Source organism: Balaenoptera physalus (assembly GCF_965194825.1).
Source record: "Balaenoptera physalus genome assembly, chromosome: 3".
Classification (NCBI taxonomy): domain Eukaryota; kingdom Metazoa; phylum Chordata; class Mammalia; order Artiodactyla; family Balaenopteridae; genus Balaenoptera; species Balaenoptera physalus.
Genome location: NC_138890.1, coordinates 13161323 through 13185186, shown reverse-complemented (window position 1 = coordinate 13185186; position 23864 = coordinate 13161323). Strand labels below are relative to the sequence as shown.

The 23864-nt window shown below is 53.7% G+C and overlaps 1 protein-coding gene across 2 annotated transcripts in view; it reads left to right on the top strand.

Annotated features, from left to right (window-relative positions):
- The first annotated feature begins 6212 nt into the window (after positions 1-6212).
- The window catches only part of ELL (elongation factor for RNA polymerase II), an 81137-nt gene continuing 63485 nt past the window's right edge, over positions 6213-23864 (top strand). Inside the window, exon 1 of one of the 2 annotated variants that reach the window (XM_082455451.1) lies at positions 6213-6749. In XM_082455451.1, coding sequence (XP_082311577.1) covers positions 6435-6749 — 315 coding nt within the window. In that variant the 5' untranslated portion in view covers positions 6213-6434. The remainder of the gene's footprint in view (positions 6750-23864) is intronic. The other variant, XM_082455452.1, reaches the window with a different exon arrangement.

Genomic DNA, 23864 nt, shown 5'->3' with positions numbered 1-23864 from the left:
GAAGCTGGCCTGAAGGTTGGCCAGCGGGACTGTGGGCCGGCTGGGGTGACTTCCTGGCCCGGGTGTGAGAGTCAGCACCGCTGACATTCCTGAGCACTGATTGTGTGCTGGCAATGGCGTTAGTCCACTGTTTACCCACAGCAGCCTTGTTCTGTGCCCATTTTTCATATATTCTGGGGACAAGTCCTTTGTCGTATAGGTATATTGTGAATATAGTTCCCACTCTGTGGCTCACTTTTCATTTTCTTAATGATGTCTTTCAAAGAGCAGACATTTAAAATTTGATGCAGTCCAATTTGTCAGGTTTTTTTCTTCCATTCCATGTGCTTTTTGTCAATATTTGCTGAGCCCAGCTTGTAGAGATTTTCTAGGTTTTCTTTTAAACGTCCTATGGCTTTAGCTTTTGCATTGAGATCTATGAGCCACTTTGAGTTAATTTTTGTATGTGGCGTGAGGTTGGGGTTGAGGTTCATTTTTTTCTTTTTTAAAAATATTAATTAATTAATTAATTTGGCTGTGCTGGGTCTTAATTGAAGCACACAGGATCTTCGTTGCCACGTGTGGGACCTTTAGTTGCAGCATGCAAACTCTTAGTTGCGGCGTGTGGGATCTAGTTCCGTGACCAGGGATTGAACCCAGGCCCCCTGCATTGGGAGCTCAGAGCCGTAGCCGCTGGAGCACCAGGGAAGTCCCCATTTTTTTCCATGTAACCATCCAGTTGTTGCAGAAACATCTGTGGGGAAGACTTACTTTTCCCTAGTGAGTTACTGTGGCAGCTTTGTCAAAAGCAACTGACCACACGTGTGTCTTTTCTGGACTCTGCTCCATGGTGAGGGTCTCTGTGTCCCCTTGGCAGGTTCCACACTGTCCTGAAGACTGTAGCTTTTTAGTAATGATGGAGTCAGTCTGGGTGTGCCTTCCACCTTTGCCCCTTTTCTCCATGGTTGCTTTGGTTGTGTCCCATTATTAGCTGAGCGGACCGAGGCCCAGAGAGGAGACAGCTCCTGCCCAGGGTCCCACTACCTGGAAGCAACAGGCAGGGTTTGGCCCAGGTCAGCCTGCCTCCAGAGCACATGCTCCACCCACCAGTTGGTTCTGCATCTTACTGCAAGTTAAGGCCAGGAGATTAGAAAGGCCTTGAATGCCACGGCCAGATGTGTGACTTTAATGTGTTCACCCCCTTGGTCATTCCATCCTCAGTAGTCTGAACACGGTTGGGGTGGGGAGCCAGGGCATCCAGGACGAGGGGCATCGAAGTTGCCCTAAAGGCACAAAGAGGCCTTTGGCGGGTGGCAAACGGTGCTTGCTCCTGGTTCAGGCATAGCATGTGCAAAGGTGTGCTGGCTGGATGGTGTGTGGTATGTTCAGAGGACAACTAGGATGGATTTTTCTTTCACATCAAAACGTATACCATTGCCTTCTGTGTACCCTGTCTTGGGTGATGACTCAGCCTGAACTTGCCCTCAAGGGGCGTGACTCTCAGTGGGCTGTGAGTTGGAAGTGAACATGGTAGAATGAGCTTTGCATGTGAGAACTCATGTCTCCTGAGCACTTCAGTGGGATGACCTTTGCATACTTCCATCTCATGTCATCCTTAAAGGACAACTTCCTGGTGGTGGGTGTTGGCTGGGGTCACCCAGTGTGGAATCATCAGTGTCTCTGAATGCCTGTGCTCTATTTCTCCTCCTGGTGGAACTCACCTTTACTCCTCATCATGCAGATGGAGCTGGTTCCCCACCAGCCTTCAGGGGTGGATATGCAACCCAGGCCTGACCAATCAGAGCATTCTAGCCCCCTGGCCACAGTGATTGGCTCCTGGGTGGTCACGTGACACACAGTGAACTATTAAAGCCTTCTGTGGTACTTCTGCTGGAGCCATGAGGGCACCTGGAGCCTCACCTGCTTTAGAGTGGTAAAGAAATAGCTCATCAGGCCTAGGTTGTCCAAACCATGCACATTTAAAGGACTGGCCCTTGACTGGCACCTGGGAGGTCACCTCTAGGCTCTTGGAATGTCCTGACTGGTATAAGTGTTTACCTGAGGTCGTGGGCCACACCAGATAGTCCATGCTAACAGTATGATTTAGGGTGGGGGCTTTTGGCCACATGGTATCAGTTCAGCGTCTGGATGGGCTGGAGACTGAATTTCATCACATGGGTGGTCAGCCATATCTGCATGACTGACCTTTCCTCCTCAACAAAAACCCTGGACAAGGCTCGGGTGAGCTTCTCTGGATGGCAATATTCCATGTGTGTTGTCACAGTCATTGCTGGGAAAACTCAGTGCTGTCTGCAACCAGAAGCTTGTGCCTGGTTTCTCCTGGTTTCTGCCTTATGTACCCTTTTCCTTTGCCGATCCTTATCCTTTTGCTGTGCTCAACCATAGTCACGAATGTAACAGCTTTTCTGAGTTCTGAGTCATCCTAGTGAGGAGGGTGGTCTTGGGGTGGTCTTGGGGATCCCTGACAACAGATGTCTTTACCCCCATCCCGAGAAGAGCTGTGAGTGCCCCCCTACCCATTGCACAAATGAGTCCTGAGGCCCCAAAAGGTAGACTTGCTGGCTCTGAGGTGCCCAGCTAAGGGAGCACCGGAGCAGGCTGCTTGCTGGCCACCCCACCATGCAAAGGGGCCAGCTCCAAACAGTGTTCTCACGGATCATCACGTTCCCTTTGCTGCAAAACTGTTTGCTTCAAAATCCCAAAGGTCCATTTGCTCTGACCTAGCATCTCAAGTTTCAGGAAGTTCTGGGACAGATGTGCAGAGATGTGTCTCTAAGGGCTGTGCGTTGCAGAAGTTTTAAGGCGTTTCTAAGATTTCTCATCCTGTGTCATCCCAGGACTGGGAATGTGGTCGACCTCACTCCCATGATTGTGTTGTTATTGGGCACAGTTTACCTTAAGATAATCTGGGTGGGCCTGACCGTACTGGTTGTAGAAGAGGAAGTCAGAGAGATTCAGTATGAGGGAGGTCTCTATTGCTGAGATGGAGGGGGCCACGTGGCCAGCGCCTGAGAGTGGCCCCCAGCTGACAGCAAGGAAGTGGGGACCTCAGTCCTACAACCACCAAAAAATGAGTTCTGCCAACAACCTGAAGGAGTTTGAACACAGATCCTTCTCCAGTTGAGCCTCTGGATGAGGACACAGCCAAGCCAATACCTTGATTACAGCCTCATGAGACCCTGAGCAGAGAACCAGTTAAAACATACTAGACTTATGACTCACAGAAACTGTGAGATAATAAATGTTCCTTATATTGAGTCACTAAGTTTGAGATACTTTGTTACACAGCAATAGGCAGCAATAGCAAACTAATACATATATTAGCGATAGCCAACTAATGAATAGTGGGTGTTCATCCCAGTGTGGTTTAAAAACCCACAAACTGCAAACAACATAAATGTCTAACGGAAAGAGATTATGTACATAAACTCTTGTAAACCCATTAATAATAATAACAATTTCCATGATGATGCCATTTGCCTTTGGTCTAGGGCCAGGCTCTTGGGTAAATGCTGTTATTATCCCTATTTTATGGATGAGCAAAATGAGGAACAGAGAGGGTGAGACACATCCAAGGCTACAAGGGGTGAGGGTCAGGCTAGGGTCACTGTTCCCATCACAGAGCTAGACCTTTTTCAATGGGCTTGCTAGGTGGAATATATGTTGAGAGGCTACCCAAGGTGATCAACTGGCTTCCAATTTCTTGGGTGACCTAGTTCTTAAAGGCTTTTGGAGAGCATGCCAATGCCTGATGATTTCCTCCATTATCGTTTCAGGGGTCCTGTTGGGAGCCACTGGGGCATTAAGTGTAAAGTGGAGAAAAATCAATACTTGTTACCAAGCACTACAGCCCATGGTTGCAGTGTTCCTAAGTCTTTTAACTTCTCTAAGTGCTCAGTTTCCTCATCTGGCAGATGGGACCAAGCCACTGCATCCACCCCAAAAGGCAGTCGTGGGTGCCAAACACTGAGCACAGAGCCTCATGTGTTTTAAACACTCTATGTGGGGTGACTGTTACTAGTACTGTTGTCTGTTTCTCAGATGAATCCACTTACACTCAGGGGAAGTGCCTTTCCCAATGTCACACAGCAAGCTGGTCAGCACTTAGAGCTGGCTCCTCCCACGTTCTACTCCATTCAGCAGTCTGGCTGTCTCTCCCCATCCTCTAACTCCGGACTGCCTGCTCCACAGCTACCCTTCTTGCCCTTCTGTGGCCCTTCTAGGGGCAGTGCAGCCTTGGCCTGCTCCAATATTTTCCTGGCCCAGCCTCCGGATACACAGTTGGGCACAGCAGTGGGTAAATGGGTCAGCGTGTCTGAGCAAGTGCTGGTATCTTGGTGGTAGGATGGACTGATCCCAGGTGAAGGGTGGATGATTCCAGAGCTTTGGCCCTGAGCTCAGACAGGCTGGAGTTGGAATCTCTGCAGCAGTACGTAAGACCTTCCAGATTCTCCGAGCCTCGCTCTCCTCATCCCTGAAATGGGCTGATAGCTGTGTTGTGAGGATTAAATGAGATCATTTATTAATTCAACACATATTTCCTGAGCACCTACTCTGCGCTAGGCCCTGTGCTGGGGTTGTTCAATGAGGAAATACAGAAAGGGACCGAGGTACCAGAGGCAGGATGAAGGGTAATCAGGAGGGCTCTGGATCAGAAAGATCCAAGTTCAAAGTTCCAAGCGGCCCATTCACTGGTAGGGTGAATACCGTAACATGCTGCCTAACCCTTTTGAGCCTCAGTTTCTCCATTTGTAAATGGAGATATTAATGACAGGTATGGAAAAAGGTTTCACAGAATCTAGCATTGCCTTTAGGGTCAGCAGTTCATGATCGGGGGTAAAGAGATGGTAGTGCCAGCCTGGCACTGGTGGGCAGAACTAATGAGACCACCTGGGTAGAGACGTACACCTTCACCTTCCTCTCTTGCCTCAAAATATTCATTCTATGACCACCGTAAATTAGATTCAAGCGAGAAGGAAAACGACTCAGGAACTTTTTGCAGGTCAGAAGACCCAGGAGCCCAGGAGGAGCTTTCCTGGGCAAGCCAGAGCTGGTCTTCCGCTTTAGTTTCCCCATACGTAAAACAAGAAATTGATAAAATGGCGCAGTTCCTGTGAAAAGCAGTTTGGCAGTTTCTCAGAAGGTTAAACATAGAATTACCATATGACTTAGCAATTTCATTCCCAGGTATAGACCCAAGAGAAGGGAAAACATCTGTCCACACAAAACCATGTACATGAATGTTCCACAGCAGCACTATTCATAATAGTGAAAAAGTGGAAACAACCCACATGTCCATCAATGGATGAATGGATAAACAAAATGTGGTTTATCCACACAATGGAATATTATTCAGTCATAAAAAGGGATGAAGCATTGATACAGGTAACAGCATGGACTAACCTTGAAGCCATCATGCTGAATGAAAGAAGCCAGTCACAGGAGGTCACATATTGTATGATCCCATTAATATGAAATGTCCAGAAAAAGCAAATTCATAGATAGAGAAAGTAGCTTAGTGGTTGCTAGGGGCTGGGGAGGGGGGTGAGGAATAACCTGCTTAGTGGGTATGGGGTTTCCTTTAGGGGTGATGAAAATGTTCTGGAACTAGATAGTGGTAGTGACTGCACAGCAGTGTGAAAGTACTAAATGCCACAGTATTGTACACTTTAAATGGGTTAATTTTATATGTGAAACGTTTTTTTTAATAGGAGAACTGGACAACCACCATCTCTCAGGGCCCGTGGGAATGTAGGATTTTATTCTATTAAAAGGCTACTCTTGGGACTTCCATGGTGGCCCAGTGGGTAAGACTCCGTGCTCCCAATGCAGGCGGCCCGGGTTCGATCCCTGATGGGGGAACTAGATCCCACACGCATGCCGCAACTAAGACCCAGCGCAGCCTAAATAAATAAATAAATAAATATTAAAAAAAGAAAAAGTCTAGTCTTATTGCGAGCAAAGTTTACCAGCCCCCACAATTCCCCAACAACCTTAGGGAAGCCCCACCAGCCCAACCCATCGTCCAGCGCGCTCGATTTGTATAGTCACGCCCACCCAGCCTGATGCTGGTTCCGCCCCCCCCCCCCCCCCCCCCACGTGCTTTGCGCCGGCCTGGCCCCCTCCGCGCCCTCGTTGGGGCTCTCAACAGAAGCCAAAGGCGGAAGACTTGGAGAGACCGCGTAAGTAATACATCAGCGGCTGGTGGGGCGGGGCTTTGACGGGCCTGGCTGTCAGGGTCATGAATAATACACATTGAGGCGGGGCCTGAAGGTGGGCGCGTGTCGGGGCGGAGTCCGGGCACGAAAGTGGACACCTCTAGAGTCTTGAGAGGTGGGGCCATCCGCGCCTTATGAATATGCAGGAAGTCGGGGCGGTGACTGTGGGCCTCACTAGGCCCGCAGGGTGGCGTGGCCAGCCGCGTCTCACGAATAATGCAGCACGTCGGCGGCGGTTGCGGCGGCGATTGTGGTTCGCGTTGGATCCGGAGGGGGCGTGGCCAGTCGCGTCTCATGAATAATGCAGCACGTCAGCGGGCGGCGGGGTGGGGCGTGGCCGGCGCGCCTCCGGCCCTGGAGCCGGGAAGGGGGAGGCGGGGGAGCGATGGTCGCAAGATGGCGGCGCTGAAGGAGGCTCGGAGCTACGGGCTGTCGTGCGGGCGAGTGAGCGACGGCAGCAAGGTGTCCGTATTCCACGTGAAGCTCACCGACAGTGCCCTGAGGGCCTTCGAGAGCTATCGCGCCAGCCAGGTGAGCGGCACGGGGCTTGGCGCGGCCGTCGGGGACGTCGGGGCGCAGGTCGGCCTCCCGCGCCCCTCTCCGTGGCGTCCTTGCCTGGGGGCTCGGGGTCCGGCGTCTGAGGTGCTGCTCGCGGGTTCCTGGGCCGGTGGGGCGCGGGGTGGGCGCCTGTCCGGCTCGGAGCGCGGGGAGCCTCGGCCTGGGGAGACGACCCTGGCTGGCGGCCCAGGGCGGCCGAGGGGCCCGAACTCGCGCGCCTGGTCCGGGGGACGTCTGTGTCGGCACCTGGAGGCGTCCGGGGCCTTTCCCGACTTACCCGGCACCTGGGCAGGAACTGGTTTTTTCACCTGACCAGGGGAGGGGGTGGAGGCAGCGCCGTCCGAGCACGGGAGGTGGGGGTTTGGGACTTCTCAGTCTGGCTCCTTGCAGGGTGGCTGGTAGGGATGGCTGACTGCACTCCTGGGGAGCAGCTTTTCCGTCTAGGACGCTGGCAGGGTGGGTCAGTGGGGCACCGCTGTCGGGGCATCTGTGGGTCCTGTTCCGTTTGTTTGCGGAGGTTGTGTCTACACTTGGGGGCTGTCTTTGATGCTTTCCATTGAGGCCCCTGGAGTTGGGTTCACCCTTGGTTCTTGCGAAGGGGAGTTTGGGCAGAACCTGACAGCTTGTCCCCAACTCCCTAGGTGAACCTGAATCACTGGACACCTTTAGAAAGTGGGAGTGTTTTGGGGGGGAATTGCTGGCATGGTGCCTCTCCCAAGCTGGGAGCCTGTTGTGGGCACCTGGGAAGGAGCTCTGGCCACTGAACCTGGCTGCTGACTCTCAAACTTCTCAGGGGCTGATTTGGGCCCATCTCGGGAAGTTCGAGGCGTTTCAGTTTTGCCACCTGGCCCGGGGGGTTGGGGAGAGGCGTCTTTGTACCTTCTTTCAGGCCTGACTTCGGGGCACATCTGGGGCCGTGGTCAGAAACTGCTTCTTCCCATTTCTGTTTGTGTCATGGCGCCCTCCTCCTGTGTTGGGACAGAAGTTGCAGGTGCCCAGTGGTCAGGTCCTGAGGGGAAGTGGTTTGGGAGCCCTTTTCTTCCTTTCCTGGAAAGTGGGGGCTTCATAGTCAGTGGCTCTAGGGGGAGGGGTCTGGCGTCAGGTTCAGGGAGGCCCTGCCGTGTGCGTGTGTGTGCGCGTGTGTACTGGGGATGGGGGGGCCTCGGGCGGGTGAGGAGAGAGACTAACTAGGAAGGAATGTGGCTTTCTTCCTGCCCTGGACTTGTTCGGCACCATTAGCTAAGCTGGGAATTTCTTCCCCTGTTTTGTTCCCAGTGCCCACCCTTCCCGCTCTTCTTCCCACTTTTTTGGACAATTTCCTTCCTGTCCTCGTGTCTCAGTTTCCCCTTCATAGAACCGGGATTTCATCTTTCTGGAAGAGTGAGTTCTCACCTTGTCAAAAGGGATTCCCCAAGGTGAGGCTGGGGTGCCACTGCAGGTGAGGAGGAGGGGGCACGGTGGCCAGCTTGAACCTCCCTTCCTTGAGGAATTCCAGCCGGGAGTCTTTTTCCCTGGGCAATTCTGACTTGTTCCCCTGGAAGGCAGGCTTTCCTAGAAACAGCTGGGGGAGAGCTTATGCGTCATGTAAATAAGGTGAGCTTGGTACCTGGTCACTGTGAGTTCGGAGCCCCGCCTTCCCTGCCATGCTGCCCTCCCTTGATCTAGTCGTCCGGAAGGCCCGCCTGTGCGTCCACCTCATGCTGTCACGCTGCTATTTTTAATTTAGGGTGTTGGTTACATCCCCTAAGCTGGATCTTCCTCCTGTGAGGGTGAAGGTATAACTGCAGACTCAAGTTCGTCCCACGGAGAGCCCAGCTGTGTATGTCTGTGTTGATCAGCCAGAAGGGGCTCCCTCGAAGAGCTTCTCCTTCTCAAGCTACTCGTGTTAACTTGGCTGGCTGGGCTAAATTTTGGGGGTGACTCAAACTTTCGTTTTTCTCAGAGGCTGACTTGTGATTTAAGTTACTTGGCAGTTTTGTATTTAATCTTATCCAGTGGGCAATGTAGGGGACTGAAGTAAAATCAGGGCAGCTTGGGCACACTCAGTGTTCTTGGATGGTAGGCATGGGGAAGGTGACTTGAAGAACTTGTTGTGTGACTAGTGAAGTGTATTGGTTATTAACAAAACTTCATATGTTTGACTGTCAGTAGCGTCTAGAGTTTTCTGTTCTCTAGAGCTGTGGTTATATGGTTTGCCAGTGGCAACTTGTGGGGAGGGTTTTTACTTTTACTTTTTACAGTTGCCCCTTGAACAACACAGGTTTGAACTGCCCGGGTCCACTTGTATGTGGATTTTTTTTCGCTGAACACATACTACAGTACTAGGGGACCCACGGTTGGTTGAATCTGCAGATTCAGCATTCAGGATATGGAGGGCCGACTGTAAAGTTTATAAGGGATTTTTGACTGCTCGGGGATTGGTGCCCCTAACCTCCGTGTTGTTCAAGGGGCAACTGTAATTGCAGAGAGGTTTTTACAGACTCAGATGTGGCAGGGGACTGGAGAGGAGCATCCTTCAAAACTTTCTCTGTGGCTCCTGGGAGCCTAGCTGTTGGAGTAGCCGGAGAAGTCCCTGACAGCTTCCCTCTCCAGAGAGGTCTGGAGTCTGAGCTGCCTTTGTACAGACCTAGTGACCAGCGTGGAACATGGTGGAAGGTAAAGATGTAGTCATATGTGCAGCTGCCACCGTCCAGACTTGGTCTTCACGCAGTCTTGAGTGCATCCCAAGGCCCTCCCATGGATCTCCCTTTTCACTGTGATGGGTTACTTCCGGGAGAGAAGAGAGGAGAAGCATAAACACAACCCATCTTTCCAAGACAGCATCATGCGCCTGTTCAGAGAAGTGTCCCTGACAGTGATTCTACGGAAGTGACCTTCCCTGGGGGACCTCCCTCGACCACCTGAGTATTTCATCGTCGGATTTGGTGGGCTCTGTTACCAAGTGATCCTCCCCTCTCCCAGATTAAAAGGTCTTTGATGAAGAGTAGCATATTGTTGTTCAGCAAAAATAGAGGGCCCAGGGAGGGGCCCAAGCAACCTGGGAATTGGAGCCTATCTGGGTTTGAATCTCTGAATCTCGGCTCTACCTGCATGAGGCCTTGGGTCAGTGCCTGACCCCTCCCAGTCCAGCTCCTCCTCCTCAGAGCTATGAGGATCCCAGTGGCTGCTCTGGATCCTTCTTCTCTTTAGGATTATGAGTGTCCCAGTACCTGAGCCCTCTCAGCTCCAGATCCTTCCTCTCTCAGGGTTGTGGGTGTCCCAGTGCCCAACCCTCTCTGAGCTCTGGCTTCTTCTCTCAGGGCTCTGAGGGTCCCAGTACCTGACCCCTCCCAGCTCCAGATCCTTCTCTCCAGACTCTGAGGGTCCCAGGCCCTGCCCTCTCTGAGCTCTGGCTCCTCCTCTCAGGGCTGTCGGGATTCCTTCGGCACATGTGCGGCTCTCAGTGCAGCCCTGACCCCTCCCAGGTTCTCAGCACTTGGTGTCAGTACCCAGGGCTGGTTCCCACCTGGAGGTTTGAGCAGAGACTATGGGAGAGCCTGGGCTCCTACATTTTCCCAAATCTGATTGAGTGCCTGGTCTGTACAGGGACACTGCCCAGGGGCTGGACATTTATAAGTGACCAAATGGGTCCCCAGTCTCTCGAGCTGGCATTCTAGAGGCAGGAGACAGATGATGAACAGGGTGGCACAGAAATCAGCATGAAGAGCTTGTCAGCAGTCATTGTCAGGAAGGAAATAAAATGGGGCGATGTGAAAGGGTGCTGCCTAGCAGATGCCAGAGCTGAGGTCTGCTGGGCGAGGGGTCCCCTGGGGGGAAGGGGTGTGGGTTCCAGGCATGGCACATGCATAGGCCTTGAGACATGAGGGGCTGGGGAGGGTGTTTGGGCAGGGGGCAAGGCCCAGGTAAAGACGTGGAGGCAGCTGCAGGGCTGTCTCCGGGGACGGGCTTAGGAAGAGGAGGTCTGCAACAAATACTCTGTGACTGTTCTGGACCCACGCTAGGGGCTGCTTGCCTGCTGCTAAGGGGCTAGCTGCGTGGGTGTCAGCCTGGCCACCGGTGGCAGGAGGAACCTTAATTTAGCCTCTACTCCCCTCCCACTGTGAGGCCCCAGGAGGTGGGTTCGTCTCTCCTTCCTGGGGGGCCGCCCCACTCGTCCCTAGCTAGGTCGCTTCTTGCCAGCCCTGTCTGTTTTTCACATGAGCTGTCTTTATTTTTTTAATGTTTTTGGCTGCGTTGGGTCTTCGTTGCTGCACACAGGCTTTCTCTAGTTGCGGCGAGCAGGGCCTACTCTTTGTTGCGGTGCACGGGCTTCTCATTGCGGTGACTTCTCTTGTTGCCGAGAACGGTCTCTAGAGCGCAGGCTCAGTACTTGTGGCGCACGGGCTTAGTTGCTCCGCGGCATGTGGGATCTTCTCGGGCAAGGGCTCGAACCCGTGTTCCCTGCATTGGCAGGCGGATTCTTAACCACTGTGCCACCAGGGAAGTCCCCGAGCTGTCTTCAGGAATAGCCAAATTCGCTGCCCCTCCTGGCCTCTGGCCAGGCCCCTGTAAAGTCTTTGTCCAGGCACGTGTCATCTCCTTGACAGTCTTGGCAGGAAGGCTAGCTTATTGTTCCCACTGTTCATTAGGGGCAGTTGAGGCTCTGAGGGGCAGCGTTGACTGCCTGAGGTCACACTGACTGTCCTCACTGGCCCAGGCTGCCTCTCCGGTTGGGCGGGAGTTTGAGCCACACCTATGAAAGGGAGTCCCACTGTGGTCTCAAGTCCTCATGACATGGCAGCATCCCAGGGTCCCGGGAGCATTGGTGACATGAGTGGCCATGCAAATTCCTGAAGTTGCCAGCTTTGACTGTACCGTGCCCTCTCCCCTGAGAAAGCCTGCAGGTGATAACCAGTGCCTGTGGACTGTGCCCTGCATGCCAGCGCTGGCCTGAGCTGTACATGTTACTTCATCTTGTTCCCTGGCTGTCAGCCCTGTGGTGGGGAGGGGTTCTCATTTCTCAGGTGAGGAAACAGGTAAAGTCTCTGGGAGGCCGAGTCACCAGAAGGAGTCTCCCAGCTGGGATGGGGCTGAGAACCGGGCATCTGGCTGGAATGCAGTGTGTGTGGCCTTGAGCTTTGCCTCCTCTGAAGGGTGGTGGCCGAGTGGACTGGGCTGGCCCATTGGTGTCAGGAGCATGACGTAGGGGTTCGGTTTGCCTGTGTGTTTCAAGGTGGGCACTCAGTAGGTCTGGGTGGGGTGAGTCCCTCCCAGAGGCGCGTGTCTCATAGGTACTGAGGGAAAGCAAGCAACCTGGGGTAGGGAGTAAGTGCTGGTCATTTCTGCAGATGGCCTATGAGGCTGTGTGAGGGGCCAAGCCCCGCATCTGCCACTGTGACCCTTGACTAGGCTTCCGGCAGCCATTCACCATGGTGACTGTGTGTAAACAGCTGGTGGCTCACGGAAACCCACCCTCTGTTGACTCATCGGCAAGGCCAGAGTTCATTACCCTTGAAGTAGTTTTGACATCACACCCGGATTGTGACATCTCTGGGGAGTCCTTGAAAAACAGGACTGTTTCTCCTGTTCCGTGCATCTCTCGTCCCGGAGCAGACCCTGGTTTTGGGAAATCTGCTTCTTCATGGCAACAGCCCTGCTCAACGTGCCTGGCTGGAAATCCATCCTGTGCCTTTGGGTTTTGCCCCACCCTGGGTCCTTCCCTTGTAGGGCCTTGCTCCCTTGCTCTCTGCCTTTATGACTTTCTCCTTGGTCTGTGACTCGCATGGCCTGGAGTTGTCTGAGATCTCATCTCTAACGATACGTGGCCACTCTGCAGTCACTCAGAGACCACAGGGATGCTTTCTGGAACAATCCCTGCAAACATCCTCTGATCTGCAGTGCAGTAAGTGACACAGACAGCCACCATGTGCAGTTTTATCACTTTGCTTTTTAATAAAGAAGCTGGTGTCCAAGTGAACCATTCAGAGGGAGACCTCCTGTTCCCACACTAAGTGGCTGCACTGGAGTCTGATGCTAATTATATCCTCCTAGCTGGGTCCCTCCCTGGCCACGTTGAGATGCGGCTCCTGGCTGAGTCACCAGGTCCAAGGGGTGCGTTGGTGACTCGCCACAACCCCTCCAGAGGGGAGGGGGCCTCGCATGTCTGTGAAGTTTGTGGGGTCACCGAACTCCTGTTTAAAAGCGACACATGTCAAAAGTTTCTTTCTTTTTCCCACAAAAGCTATAGAGCTCAGTGAAGAACACTAGCAATTCCCTGTTCCATGGGCTGTTGTTGGCTCCTCAGCGCCTTCCTGTCTTGCATCCAGAGGAAGTGGACATCACAGTGGTGTTCTCATATAATCTTAGGTCTTGATTCTTTTTTATTGCAGTGCTAAACTTTGTTTTTTAGTGGCTTTAGTCCTAGTCTGCTGTCCGGTACTGAGGGCTGTGCAGAGATGCTGAATTGCAGTGAGAGGCACCCCTGGTGTACCTGTGTATTTGCGAGTGGAGCTGGAGGTTGCAGGTGCTGAACGATACAACTGTTGTATGTTGAAATCGAGGCCCAGGAGGGATATGGTCTGGTTTGTGGTGTTGGGTGCTCAGGGAGGTCAGGCCTAGAGGTGGGGAGGCTGGGGGTGGAGACTTTGATGGCCTGAGCTGGGGTCCACTGGGGTTCGGCAAGGGGACAGATGTAGAAGTATTTGGGCTGCCACCTGTACCTGGTTGGGGGAGGTGGACATTTCTAACCTTTCCTGATTCTGGCCATAGGACGGAAGTGTCTTTGCACACTCGGCTTATTGTCATGCCTGAGCTGGGTTTGTGAGAGTCGGGTTATGCAGGGCTTGATGAGACGCTAATGGTCACCTCTGGAGTGACTCTTGGCTGGAGGAAAGGCGACTGTGGCTGATCAGAGAGCTGCTGCAGGTCTGTGGTGGGTGAACAACATCAGCATCATCGTCATTGATGTGGGGCGAGGTGGAAGACGTGCGTGTGTAGCCGTGGTGATGCTGCTTCAGGGCCCGTGTCTTTCTGGGTTGCTGCCTTTGTCTCAGGGTGTGGATGTCATGAGTTTCTTGCCACTGTCCTAACCAGTGCAATTTGAAGGTGGTTTAGAACGGATGTGGCGGCTGTGGAAGCCATCAGCCTTTCTTTTTCTGGTTCTTGGATTGTGTTCGTTGCTCAGGGGCAGTTGGATAGCAGGTTTCCTTTATTGTGCTGGCATTGACCAATTTCTGGACAGTGGGTGTTCTGGACACTGGGGGAGCCAAGGCTGGGCCTGGACGTAGGGGCTGCACCCTGAGACAGCATTTGGGTGTCAGTGTCAGCCCAAGTCAGCCTCATGGGCAGGCGAGCAGGTGGGCTACGCCGTCCAAGTGCAGATAACATTGGGTCGAGGGCCCAAGGCTTGCTTAGCACTTCCCAGGGTTCCCAGGCACACTCCATAACAGGAGGTCCTGGAGAAGTTCAGCCCGCCTTGGAGTGCTCTGCTTTCAAGAAATTAATGAGCCGCCTATGATCAAGGGCTGTGGTTAATGCTCCACATCATTGCTCCATCATCAGTGTTCTCCTGGTAGACCTTCAGAAAGGGAGACTGAGGCTTGGCACAGGACACCTTTCCCGAGTACGTGTCCTTCCACCTACCCCGGTTCCTAACCCAGGCGTACTGGGAGGGTGTCAGCTCCTCACTGTTTGCCTTGCTGCCCCTGTGTCTGTCTTAGATTCTAAGGGAGGGTGTCCTAACAAGGGAGTGCCTTCCTCAAAGGATGCTACACGTTGGGGTCAGGTAGCCTGGCTCCAGCCAGGTCCTGCTGACAGCCTGGGGGCCCCGGGCTGCTGGCTCTCTCCCAAGCCTCAGTTTCCTGGGTTGAAGCAACACCTGCAGTTGTAGTGGCCTCCCAGGTCAGATGGGCGAAACGTGTGGATGCTGACCACTCCTGCCCCCGTGTGTGTGTGCGTGTGCGGGCATACTCTACAAATGACCGAGAAAGTGAAGCCCTTCAGAGTTTAAAATATCCATTTCTTTACCTCTACTGTCAAGGATTTTTTTGTAAAATAAAGAATGGCTAGATTAAATGGATTTCCCCAGTCTTTTTTAAATACTTTCCTGCCTGGAAGTCCACCGCACTGTGTCGGAGGGAGCTGGGCCCTCTCATGCATCCCCCTTCTTGATCCCTCGAGTGGCCTCAGTGGGCAGTGCTGGTGGAGCAGGCAGTGAGCAGAGGCCAGATGGAGCTGAGGAGGGACAGGAGGTCGTGGCCGGGTTTCTGGAGACGTGTCCGGCTGGGCCTGGGGATGACTGCTGAGCCCGCTGGGTTGGTGGCCGCTGCCGGCAGAGTGTGAGGAATCAGCCCCAGAGCCCAGGGTGTGGTGGCTCCACCTTTGCCTTCAGGTTGTGCTCAAGCTTGTGAGTGTTGGGGAGTCACACAAGGGCAGTCTTGAGGGGCCAAACCTTCTCTCCATTCGAGAATGCTGTTCCCTAGGTATGTGAGGAGGGGTTCTTGGCCCTTCCATCATCCAGCTTGGCTGAGTGTGGCCCTGGCAAAGGTGTGCAAAAGCCGAGTAACGAGGGGCCATCCCGTCCGCCCCTTCCCTTTCCTGGGCCCCTCGGCTTCTTTTTGGACAGGAGTGGCAGGACACGGGCATGAGAGGCCTGAGGAGTCCCTGGCCTACCTCTCTCCCCATCTGGATGTGTGCCTGTGGCCTTCGTGTCCTGTTTATTAGACTGACTGACTTGGTCTCACCCTGCAGTCCCCACATCCCTATGGGGGAGGCCAGCCGAGGGCATGGTGATGATGGCTGCCAGGTGGGAGAAATGCAGCGGCGATGGGGAGGGAGGTGCCCTCGGGAAGCAGGGCAAGTGAAACCATCCGGGAAAGGCCTAGAATGTCAGCGTGAGATCTGAGAGAGCGGCTGAAGGAGGGAGGCTGGGAGGGAGGCTGGGAGGGTGGAGCAGCCAGAGGAAGTTGGGGGTAAGGGGTGCCTGAGCCGGAAGTTGGGGTTAATTTCATCATCCAGGGAAGCCCTGAGTGAGTAGCTGTGGCTCCTCTGCTTTGTGTGGGTGTAGACGGCTGCAGCCCCTTCCTGGGGGCTCCCTGTGGAAGGCTCGACCCCATGGCTGATTTCACTCTATGCATGAACATTTTCCCTTGGGGGCTTCCTCCTGTGACAGGCAGGACTGGGGGCAGGGTTGTGGTCAGGGAGGCCTTGGGAGTGCTAAGACCAGCCAACCCCAGTCTTTACCTGGGATCTCTCAGAGCCTTTTTACAAAAAATTTTTTATTATTGTTATTTTTTATCTTTTTTTTTTTTTTTAAGAGTGAAACCATATATAGCTGAGACCACTCCTATTTATTTATAGCTGTGTTGGGTCTTCGTTGTTGTGCACGGGCTTTCTCTAGTTGCGTGGAGCGGGGGCTACTCTTCGTTGCAGTGTATGGGCTTCTCATTGCAGTGTCTTCTCTTGTTGCGGAGCACGGGCTCTAGGCGTGTGGGCTTCAGTAGTTGTGGCACACGGGCTCAGTAGTTGTGGCTTGTGGGCTCTAGAGCACAGGCTCAGTAGTTGTGGCTCACAGGCTTAGTTGCTCCGCAGCACGTGGGATCTTCCCGGACCAGGGCTCGAACCCGTGTCCCCTGCATTGGCAGGCGGATTCTTAACCACTGCGCCACCAGGGAAGTCCTGTTATTTTTTTATCTTTAATTGTAAAATTCACATAACATACATTTGCCATCTTAACCATTGTTAAGTGCACAGTTCAGTGGCATCAAGTACATTCACATTGCTGTGCAGCCATCACCACCATCCATCTCCAGAACTTGTTCATCTTCCCAAACTGAACCTCTGTCCCCATTAAACACTAACTGCCCATTCCCCTCCCCCAGCCTCTGGCAACCGCAATTCTGTTTTCCGTCTCTATGAATTTGATGGCTCTAGGGACCTCTTAAAAGTGGAATCATACAATATTTGTCCTTTTGTGACTGGCTTATTTCACTTAGCATAATGACCTCAAGGTTTGTCCATGGTGTAGTATGTGTCAGTATTTTCTTCCTTTTTAGGGCTGAATAACATTCCATCGTTTTGATCTACCACTTTTTGCTTATCCATTCATCTGTCATTGGCCATTTGGGTTGTTTCCACCTCTTGACTGCTGTGAATGATGCTGCTGTGAACATAGGTGAACAGTTATCTGAGTCCCAGCTTGCAGGTCTTCTGGATATACACCCAGAAGTGGGATTGCTGGATCATATGGATCATATTCTATGTTTAACTTCTTTTTTTTTTTTTTTTCTTCTTCTTTTTTTCTTTTTAATAAATTATTTACTTATTTATTTTTGGCTGCTTTGGGTCTTCGTTGCTGTGCGCAGGCTTTCTCTAGTTGCGGCGAAGGGGGGCTACTGTTCGTTGCAGTGCACGGGCTTCTCATTGCAGTGGCTTCTCTTGTTGCCAAGCACAGGCTCTAGGTGCACGGGCTTCAGTAGTTGTGATGCCAGGGCTCAGTAGTTGTGGCGCACGGGCTTAGTTGGTCTGTGGCATGTGGGATCTTCCCGGACCAGGGCTCCAACCCATGTCCCCTGCATTGGCAGGCGGATTCTTAACCACTGTGCCAACAGGGAAGTCCTATGTTTAAATTCTTGAGGAACTTCCATACTGTTTTCCATAGCGGCTGCACCATTTTGCATTCCCACCAACAGTGCACAAGGGTTCCAGTTTCTCGACATCCTCACCAACACTTGTTATTTTCTCCTTTTTTGATAGTAACCATCCTGACGGGTGAGAAGTGATCTTGGAACCTTTAAAATGTACTAAGATGCTTGTGACTCTCTGGTGAGAGTTAAGGTCTGAAGGGCCTCTGGCACTTGTTGGACCATTGATAGGCTCAGGAGTTCCCTGTGAAGGTGACAGAGAGCCTGACCCCAGCAGAACGGAGGCATGTTGGCACCCACACTTGAGGTGGGCTTGGGCTGGCTTCAGGTCCTGCCTGAGGGAAGATTTTTGAGAGGGTCACCTGGGAGCAGATGACAGGAAGGGCAGGGAGAGCAGGTGTGGCCCCACCCTGAATGAGAAGCTGTGGTCCAGTGGAGATGACAGTGACAAGGGGAGGATAACAGTGATGAGTTGAGATAGCAGTGATGGTGTAGGAGCCTGGGCCCAGCCAAGACCCGCGTCTCTAAGTTGGGAGAGTTAGTACATACCTTGGGTGGTCTGGAGAACCTGTTGAGGGGGGCAAGCAGTGGGGGCTGAGGGCCAGGGAAAAGTGGGAGTGTGTGTGACATGGGGTCAGCTCAGGTAGCTCAGCTCTCTGCCACCCTCACCACTTCCTGCCCTTCCAAAGGCAAGCCTTCTGTGCTCCCCACTCCCCCTAAAACCAAACAGAGGCCCTGAGGTCATGTGACAGGGAGGGGCTGGGCTCGGGCACCTGAGGCTGCTGGGCCCTACCCTGGTCATGAGCTCCGATTGTGCAGAATCTACCCAACTTTTGTGAGTTTAGCAGTTTGTGTCCCATGTTGAATCACAAGGGGACTGTTTCGGAAAATGGGCTTTCTTCCAGGTGGGAAGCGGCCTGGAGACCCCAAGGGTCAGGCACTGCCCTATGTGGGGCACTGGGCAGGTGAAGGCTGAGCCTCAGCCTTCAAGACCACCAGTACCGTTGAGCCCGCTCCTGCCCTTGACCTGGCCTCAGGGCCTGTGTGAAGGTGCATGAGGGGGAGGAGGAGCAGTGTTTTTTTCTGGACCCTGTGGGCAAATGCAGCCCACTTGCCCTCGGGGGGGACTCCAGCAGGTGGGCTCCCTGTCCAGTCCTGCTTCTGCCTCCCCTCCTCTTGCATGGTGTGTGTGCATGTGTGCGCGCACACAGCGCGCACCCTGGCCCCCATGCTTTTGGTTCCCTCTATCCAGGGGAGGCTGATCTGAGAGGGCCCGAGGGCCCTGGTTGGGGTGACCACCCTGTTATGCTGCCCTGGGCTCAGGGTGACCTTGCCTTCTCTTACTAACCTGAAGAGAGTCAGTGGGCCGGGAGGTTCCTTTTTCCTTTTAAAGTTTTATTTATTTATGTATTTATGTATTTATTTAGGCTGCACCAGGTCTTAGTTGCAGCATGTTTTAGTTGCGGCATGCAGGATCTTTTCTTTTTTTCTTTTTTTGGCTGTGTTGGGTCATCGTTACTGTGCGCGGGCTTTCTCCAGTTGCGGTGAGCGGGGGCTACTCTTCGTTGAGGTGCTCAGGCTTCTCATTACGGTGGCTTCTCTTGTTGCGGAACACGGGCTCTAGGCGCGCAGGCTTCAGTAGTTGTGGCACATGGGCTCAGTAGTTGTGGCTCATAGGCTCTAGAGTGAAGGCTCAGTAGTTGTGGTGCATGGGCTTAGTTGCTCCGTGGCATGTGGGATCTTCCCGGACCAGGGCTCAAACCCGTGTCTCCTGCATTGGCAGGCGGATTCTTAACCACTGCGCCACCAGGGAAGCCCATGCAGGATCTTTTTTGTTTTTAGTTGTGGCGGGCGGGCTTCTTAGTTGCGGCATGTGGGATCTAGTTCCCTGACCAGGGATCGAACCTGGGTCCCCTGCATTGGGAGTGCAGAGTCTTACTCACTGGACCACCAGGGAAGTCCCCTCCCTTTTTTTTTTTTTTTTTTTTTTACATGGTGACTTTTTGGGGAAATTCAGCTTCCTGCTGTGGACCTTGTGGTTCTCCCCACATCTGGAGGGAGTGATTTAACGGTCCCAGTGCAACACTTCCAACAAGGGGAAAACCCACTGAATTGAGTCAGGACAGCCTAGCTCACAGGGGCTAGAGTGGGGGCAAGCTCAGCTTGGCCTCGCCCTTGATGGTGGGTCCCTCCCTGCCACATTCTCAAGGTCCTGACGGTGAGCCAGTGCCACATCGCCCTTCTGACTGCTCCCTTTACATGTGGGATTAGTGCTGGAACTGATGGGCCCTCTTTCTGGCCCTGAAGAATCCGAGGTCTCTTGTGCCCAGTGCTGCTGCTGTAGCTGTTGACCCCCAAGACCAGGCCTCGGTAGTTTGCCACCATGTTAGGTGAACAGAATCGGATAAGGATGCTGATGAAGTGCACTGTTACGGCGTGTTCCTTTTTTCAGTGTCAGCCTTAGAGTCTAAAATGAGGGCCAAATCTGGCCCCCACCTGTGTTTGTAAATAAAGTTTTATTGGGACACAGTGGTGTTGTCTGTGGCTGCTTTCGCACTGCAACGGTGGCAGGGTTTTTGCAACAGGGACTATTTGGCCCTCAAAGCCTGAGACATTAACTCTCTGGCTCTTTACAGAAGAAGCCTGCAGTTGCTGGTCTGGAGTGTTGGGATGGGTGTGTTTAGCAGACTGTTGCTGTCCTGGGGGAAAGCTCAGGCCTCGGACCCCTGGTCCCTGGGCTGTTGCCTGCAGCCTTGTGAGCCCTGGCAGACAGCTTGCCATTGCATCTCAGGGCTAGACCGATGCTTCAGAGGGTCATTTTTGTCCAGCCTCTTCATTTCATGGATGGGATATCTAGAGAATGGTGGTTGGCCCACGGTCACATCAGCATAGATTAAATCGAGCCTCAAACCCAAGGGTGTCCACTCTGGGACTGCCTGCCCTCCCAATTTCATGGAGACTCCGAGTGCTTCCTGCCCCTCTTGTGAGTCACTGGGTTTCCTGGGAACAGCTTTTCTCAGGCACAGTGACAGGCTTGGCACAGCTTCCAGTGGGCCTGGCCTTTTTATTTGTGACCTTCTGGTGAACTCTGGAAACATAACTGTGCAGCCTGGGTGGGAAGGGCTGTGTGCGTGTCCCTGGCCGAGCTGGGAGGGTGGGCGTCTGCCTCTGATTCCAGTCAGGCTCTGGCTGAAGTCCTCCTCGTCCCACAGCCTCAGCTCCATGGGTGTACGGTGGGGCTGGTGTCACCTTCCGAGGGGGGGATTGTGCCCAGTAAGGGGTCAGTTCCCACGGTGTTTTCGAATGTGTGTTTCATGACATGAGGAACAGTCAGATGACGGTGGTTTCAGATGGGTCCCTTGTGTGGAGACGGTGGGCAGCAGGCCTCTCCTGCTCCCCAGGAGTGAGCTGTCCTCAGGGGGGGCCCGGGGGTTGGCGTTTGGTGAACCTTTGGAGCTTTCTCAGCTCTGGACGAGTGCCACCTGTGGTTAGATTCTGACAAGTGCCATCTGTAGATGATTCTGAGTTGGACACTAGAGAAGGCCTTCTTGGGCAGGCCTCTGCCAAGGGTCTGCGGTTTCTGGTTTCTGTTCGCAGAAATGGCATGATTTTGCTGTTATCTGGTGTCGTTTCTCCCTTTGTAGAATCGGATGGGACTGTTGAGCTGTGGCAGGGTGGGCAGGAGGACCGTGTAGGGGGAAGTTCGAGGGAAGGGGGAGGTCCAAAGGGGGATCATACTGGGGACATCCCAGGGTGGAGAGACTGCTGGGAGATGTCTGGGGCAGGGGCAGGCCACAGCTAGAAAAACGTGTTCCTTCCTCCTCTGGTTGTACTATTTTTGGTATTGGATGCTCACAGATGTCTGCTGGTTCCAGCAAAATATGCTCAGCTCACAGTGGATCTGGCTAGTGGGACGAGGACAACCAGCTCTGGTTGCCTATGTCCAGCTTGTCTCCTGCCTGCTCTGGGGAGGGCACCAGGCCCATGCTTGCTCCCTTACCTGTGCACAGGGTCCCACTAGTCGAGAGCCTTGTTTGTAGAGCCACATGACATGGTGATCCGTGCCAGCTTCCCCTGACAGGAAGCGGAGCTGTGTTAAGAAGGATTCTGAGGTGGTGTTTGGCCTGGAGTGTAGGATTAATGGTATGTGGCCCCTGGCCCTCCCTGGTCTTAGCCCTGCCATCTAGCATCTCTGTGGGGAGGGTCCCTTCTTGTCATTGAGCAGGTGAGGTTAGTGACCCCCCAGGTGAGCCTGGGCTGTGAGAGTGGGGCCAGTGAATGGGGTCTGCCAGTGACTGGGTGTACAGGGCGAGGCTCACAGGTTGTCAGTGGAGGGTGGACTGATGCCATGCCACAAATGCACAAGGCTTTGGACCTCTTTTTCCGCAGGGCTTGAAGGTGACTCACCAGGGTTTGTGCCCCAGAACTGTGGCTCTGATTGCACTTTGTCCTGGGATCTTCACACACATCCTGCCACCTGCCTCTCCTCCTCCTGGATTTGGTCTCTCATGTAAGAATTCACTGAGGCCTGGATGCTTTTGTGTGACAGGAATTGCCAAGTGTGTGATCTGCTGGGCACAGCTTAGCTTTGGTGAGTGGCTGGTCTGAGCGGATGTGGCTTCTGCCTCCACGCCCTCTTCTTGGAGCTCCTGGTGCTGTTCCTGGGGCTCAGCCATTCAAGAGCGAGCACACAGAGTGGGTGTTCCCCTGCTGTTGCTTAGCTCAGGGGGCGGGCGAACTTGGAGGTGTTGAAGCAGGTCACTGGAGGACACAGGGCCCAGGCCTGGGGCAGTGAAGCAGGATACCTCAAATTGGCTGAGCTGGGGCTGGTTTTGAGCCAGCCTGCAGACCTGGGGAGGCTGCTCACTGCCCCGTGTTCATGTGGGCACCCAGCAGGCCTAGGTACAGAGGTTCCGGGTGTCTGAGCTCTGTCCCTCAGGCAGCTGAGGGCCGGGGTAGGGAGGCAGGCCGTATTGTTTCTGAACTCTCACTGGTATTGGCCATGCATGGGCTGGGTGGCTGCAGAGTGCAGCACAGGACACGGGTTGGGGAGAGGGGACTGGCTGGACAGTGGCACCACCCTCTGGACCGCAGTTTACCCCCCTGCGGGATGGGGGTCATTTGTGGGGTCTGTGCCTTCCTTCCATGCTGCAGCCCTAGCTGTCTAGCAGAAGAGTCAAGGCCTGGGGTGTCTCTGAAAGGTAGGCATTTGCTCCTCTGTTGGAGCCATAGGCCAGGGATCTCCTGGGTGCAGGCATCATAGACCTCAGGCTAGCCGGCTCCTCTGCTGCTCAAGGTTACGGGGTCTTTGCAGGCCCTCAGAGCCTGTTGCCTGGACAGGTTGGTGGCCGGACTCGGTGGTGGCTGTACAGGGCTTAGCAGAGTGGGCATGTTCCATTGTAAATAGCATTTCCCATGACAGCCCTTAGAGCACGTTAGAGGTGGTGAGCGGGGACACAGCTCATGCACAGACGCTGCCGGGTCTTAGGCAGGATGCAGGCTGGGGAGCTCTGTTTGTTTAAAGTTGGGCCTTGTGTTCTTTGTTGTTACTTATTAAGCCATTGATTAACCTTGTGGGTGGTACTGAGCTGGCCTTAGGCCTGGCAGGTGGGGTCTGAGCTCTGCAAGCTGGCCAATTCTGGACGGAAGAGCATTGTTGCTTTAAAAACCGGGTCCTGGGATTGAGGATTCTGGAGCCTGTAGTTGCTTCCCCTTCTGGCCCAGCCATAGATGAACGTGACTGAAATCAGATGTGCATGGCAGTTTCACATAGGCGTCCAGGAGAAATCCTGAAGTCTGCGGAAAATTTAGGGGAAATTTAGAACAGTGATCCCCACGTCATCGTTTTCACTCAGGATGTGCATTGAGATTTTGGTAACTCAGAGAGTCACACGACTGCATTTAAAAAACAGAACAAGAGTGGCGTTAGTCAGCCCACGCGGGCAGATCCCTCAACAGGGTGGCTGGCCTCCTGCCTCTCTTCAGTCCCCTCCACCGCCCCAGCCTGTCTGCATAGTGGCTGAGCACCCGTTGCCCAGGGCCTGAAATGAAGCAGTGTTTGTGTGTGTCCTCTGCACACTGCAGCCACCTGGTGAGTCCTCCCCAGGCTGTGAGGCCCAAGCGAGGCCCTGGCCGCAGGGAGTAAGCAAGTGGGATGCTGACATGTGGGGTCCTGGTCAGCCCCAGGCATCTGGCCCAGAGCACCTGTCCTTAGGTGGACAGCCCGGGCTGCAGCCAGGCCCCAGGTGTGACATCCCAGTTTTGGAGTGCCTGGCCCTGTGCCGGGCGGTGTGGGTCCTGAGTGAAGAGCGACAGTCCCCTGGGCTCTAATTCCACCTACAGGTCAGGAGGGCTTGCTGGAGAAGGAACATTTGCTGAGACCTGTTGGAAAAGTGGAGTTCCTGGGGCCAGAGCCGGTGGTGGGCAAGAGCCTACACCCCAGGAGGCCCAGGAGGCCCAGGAGGCTGTG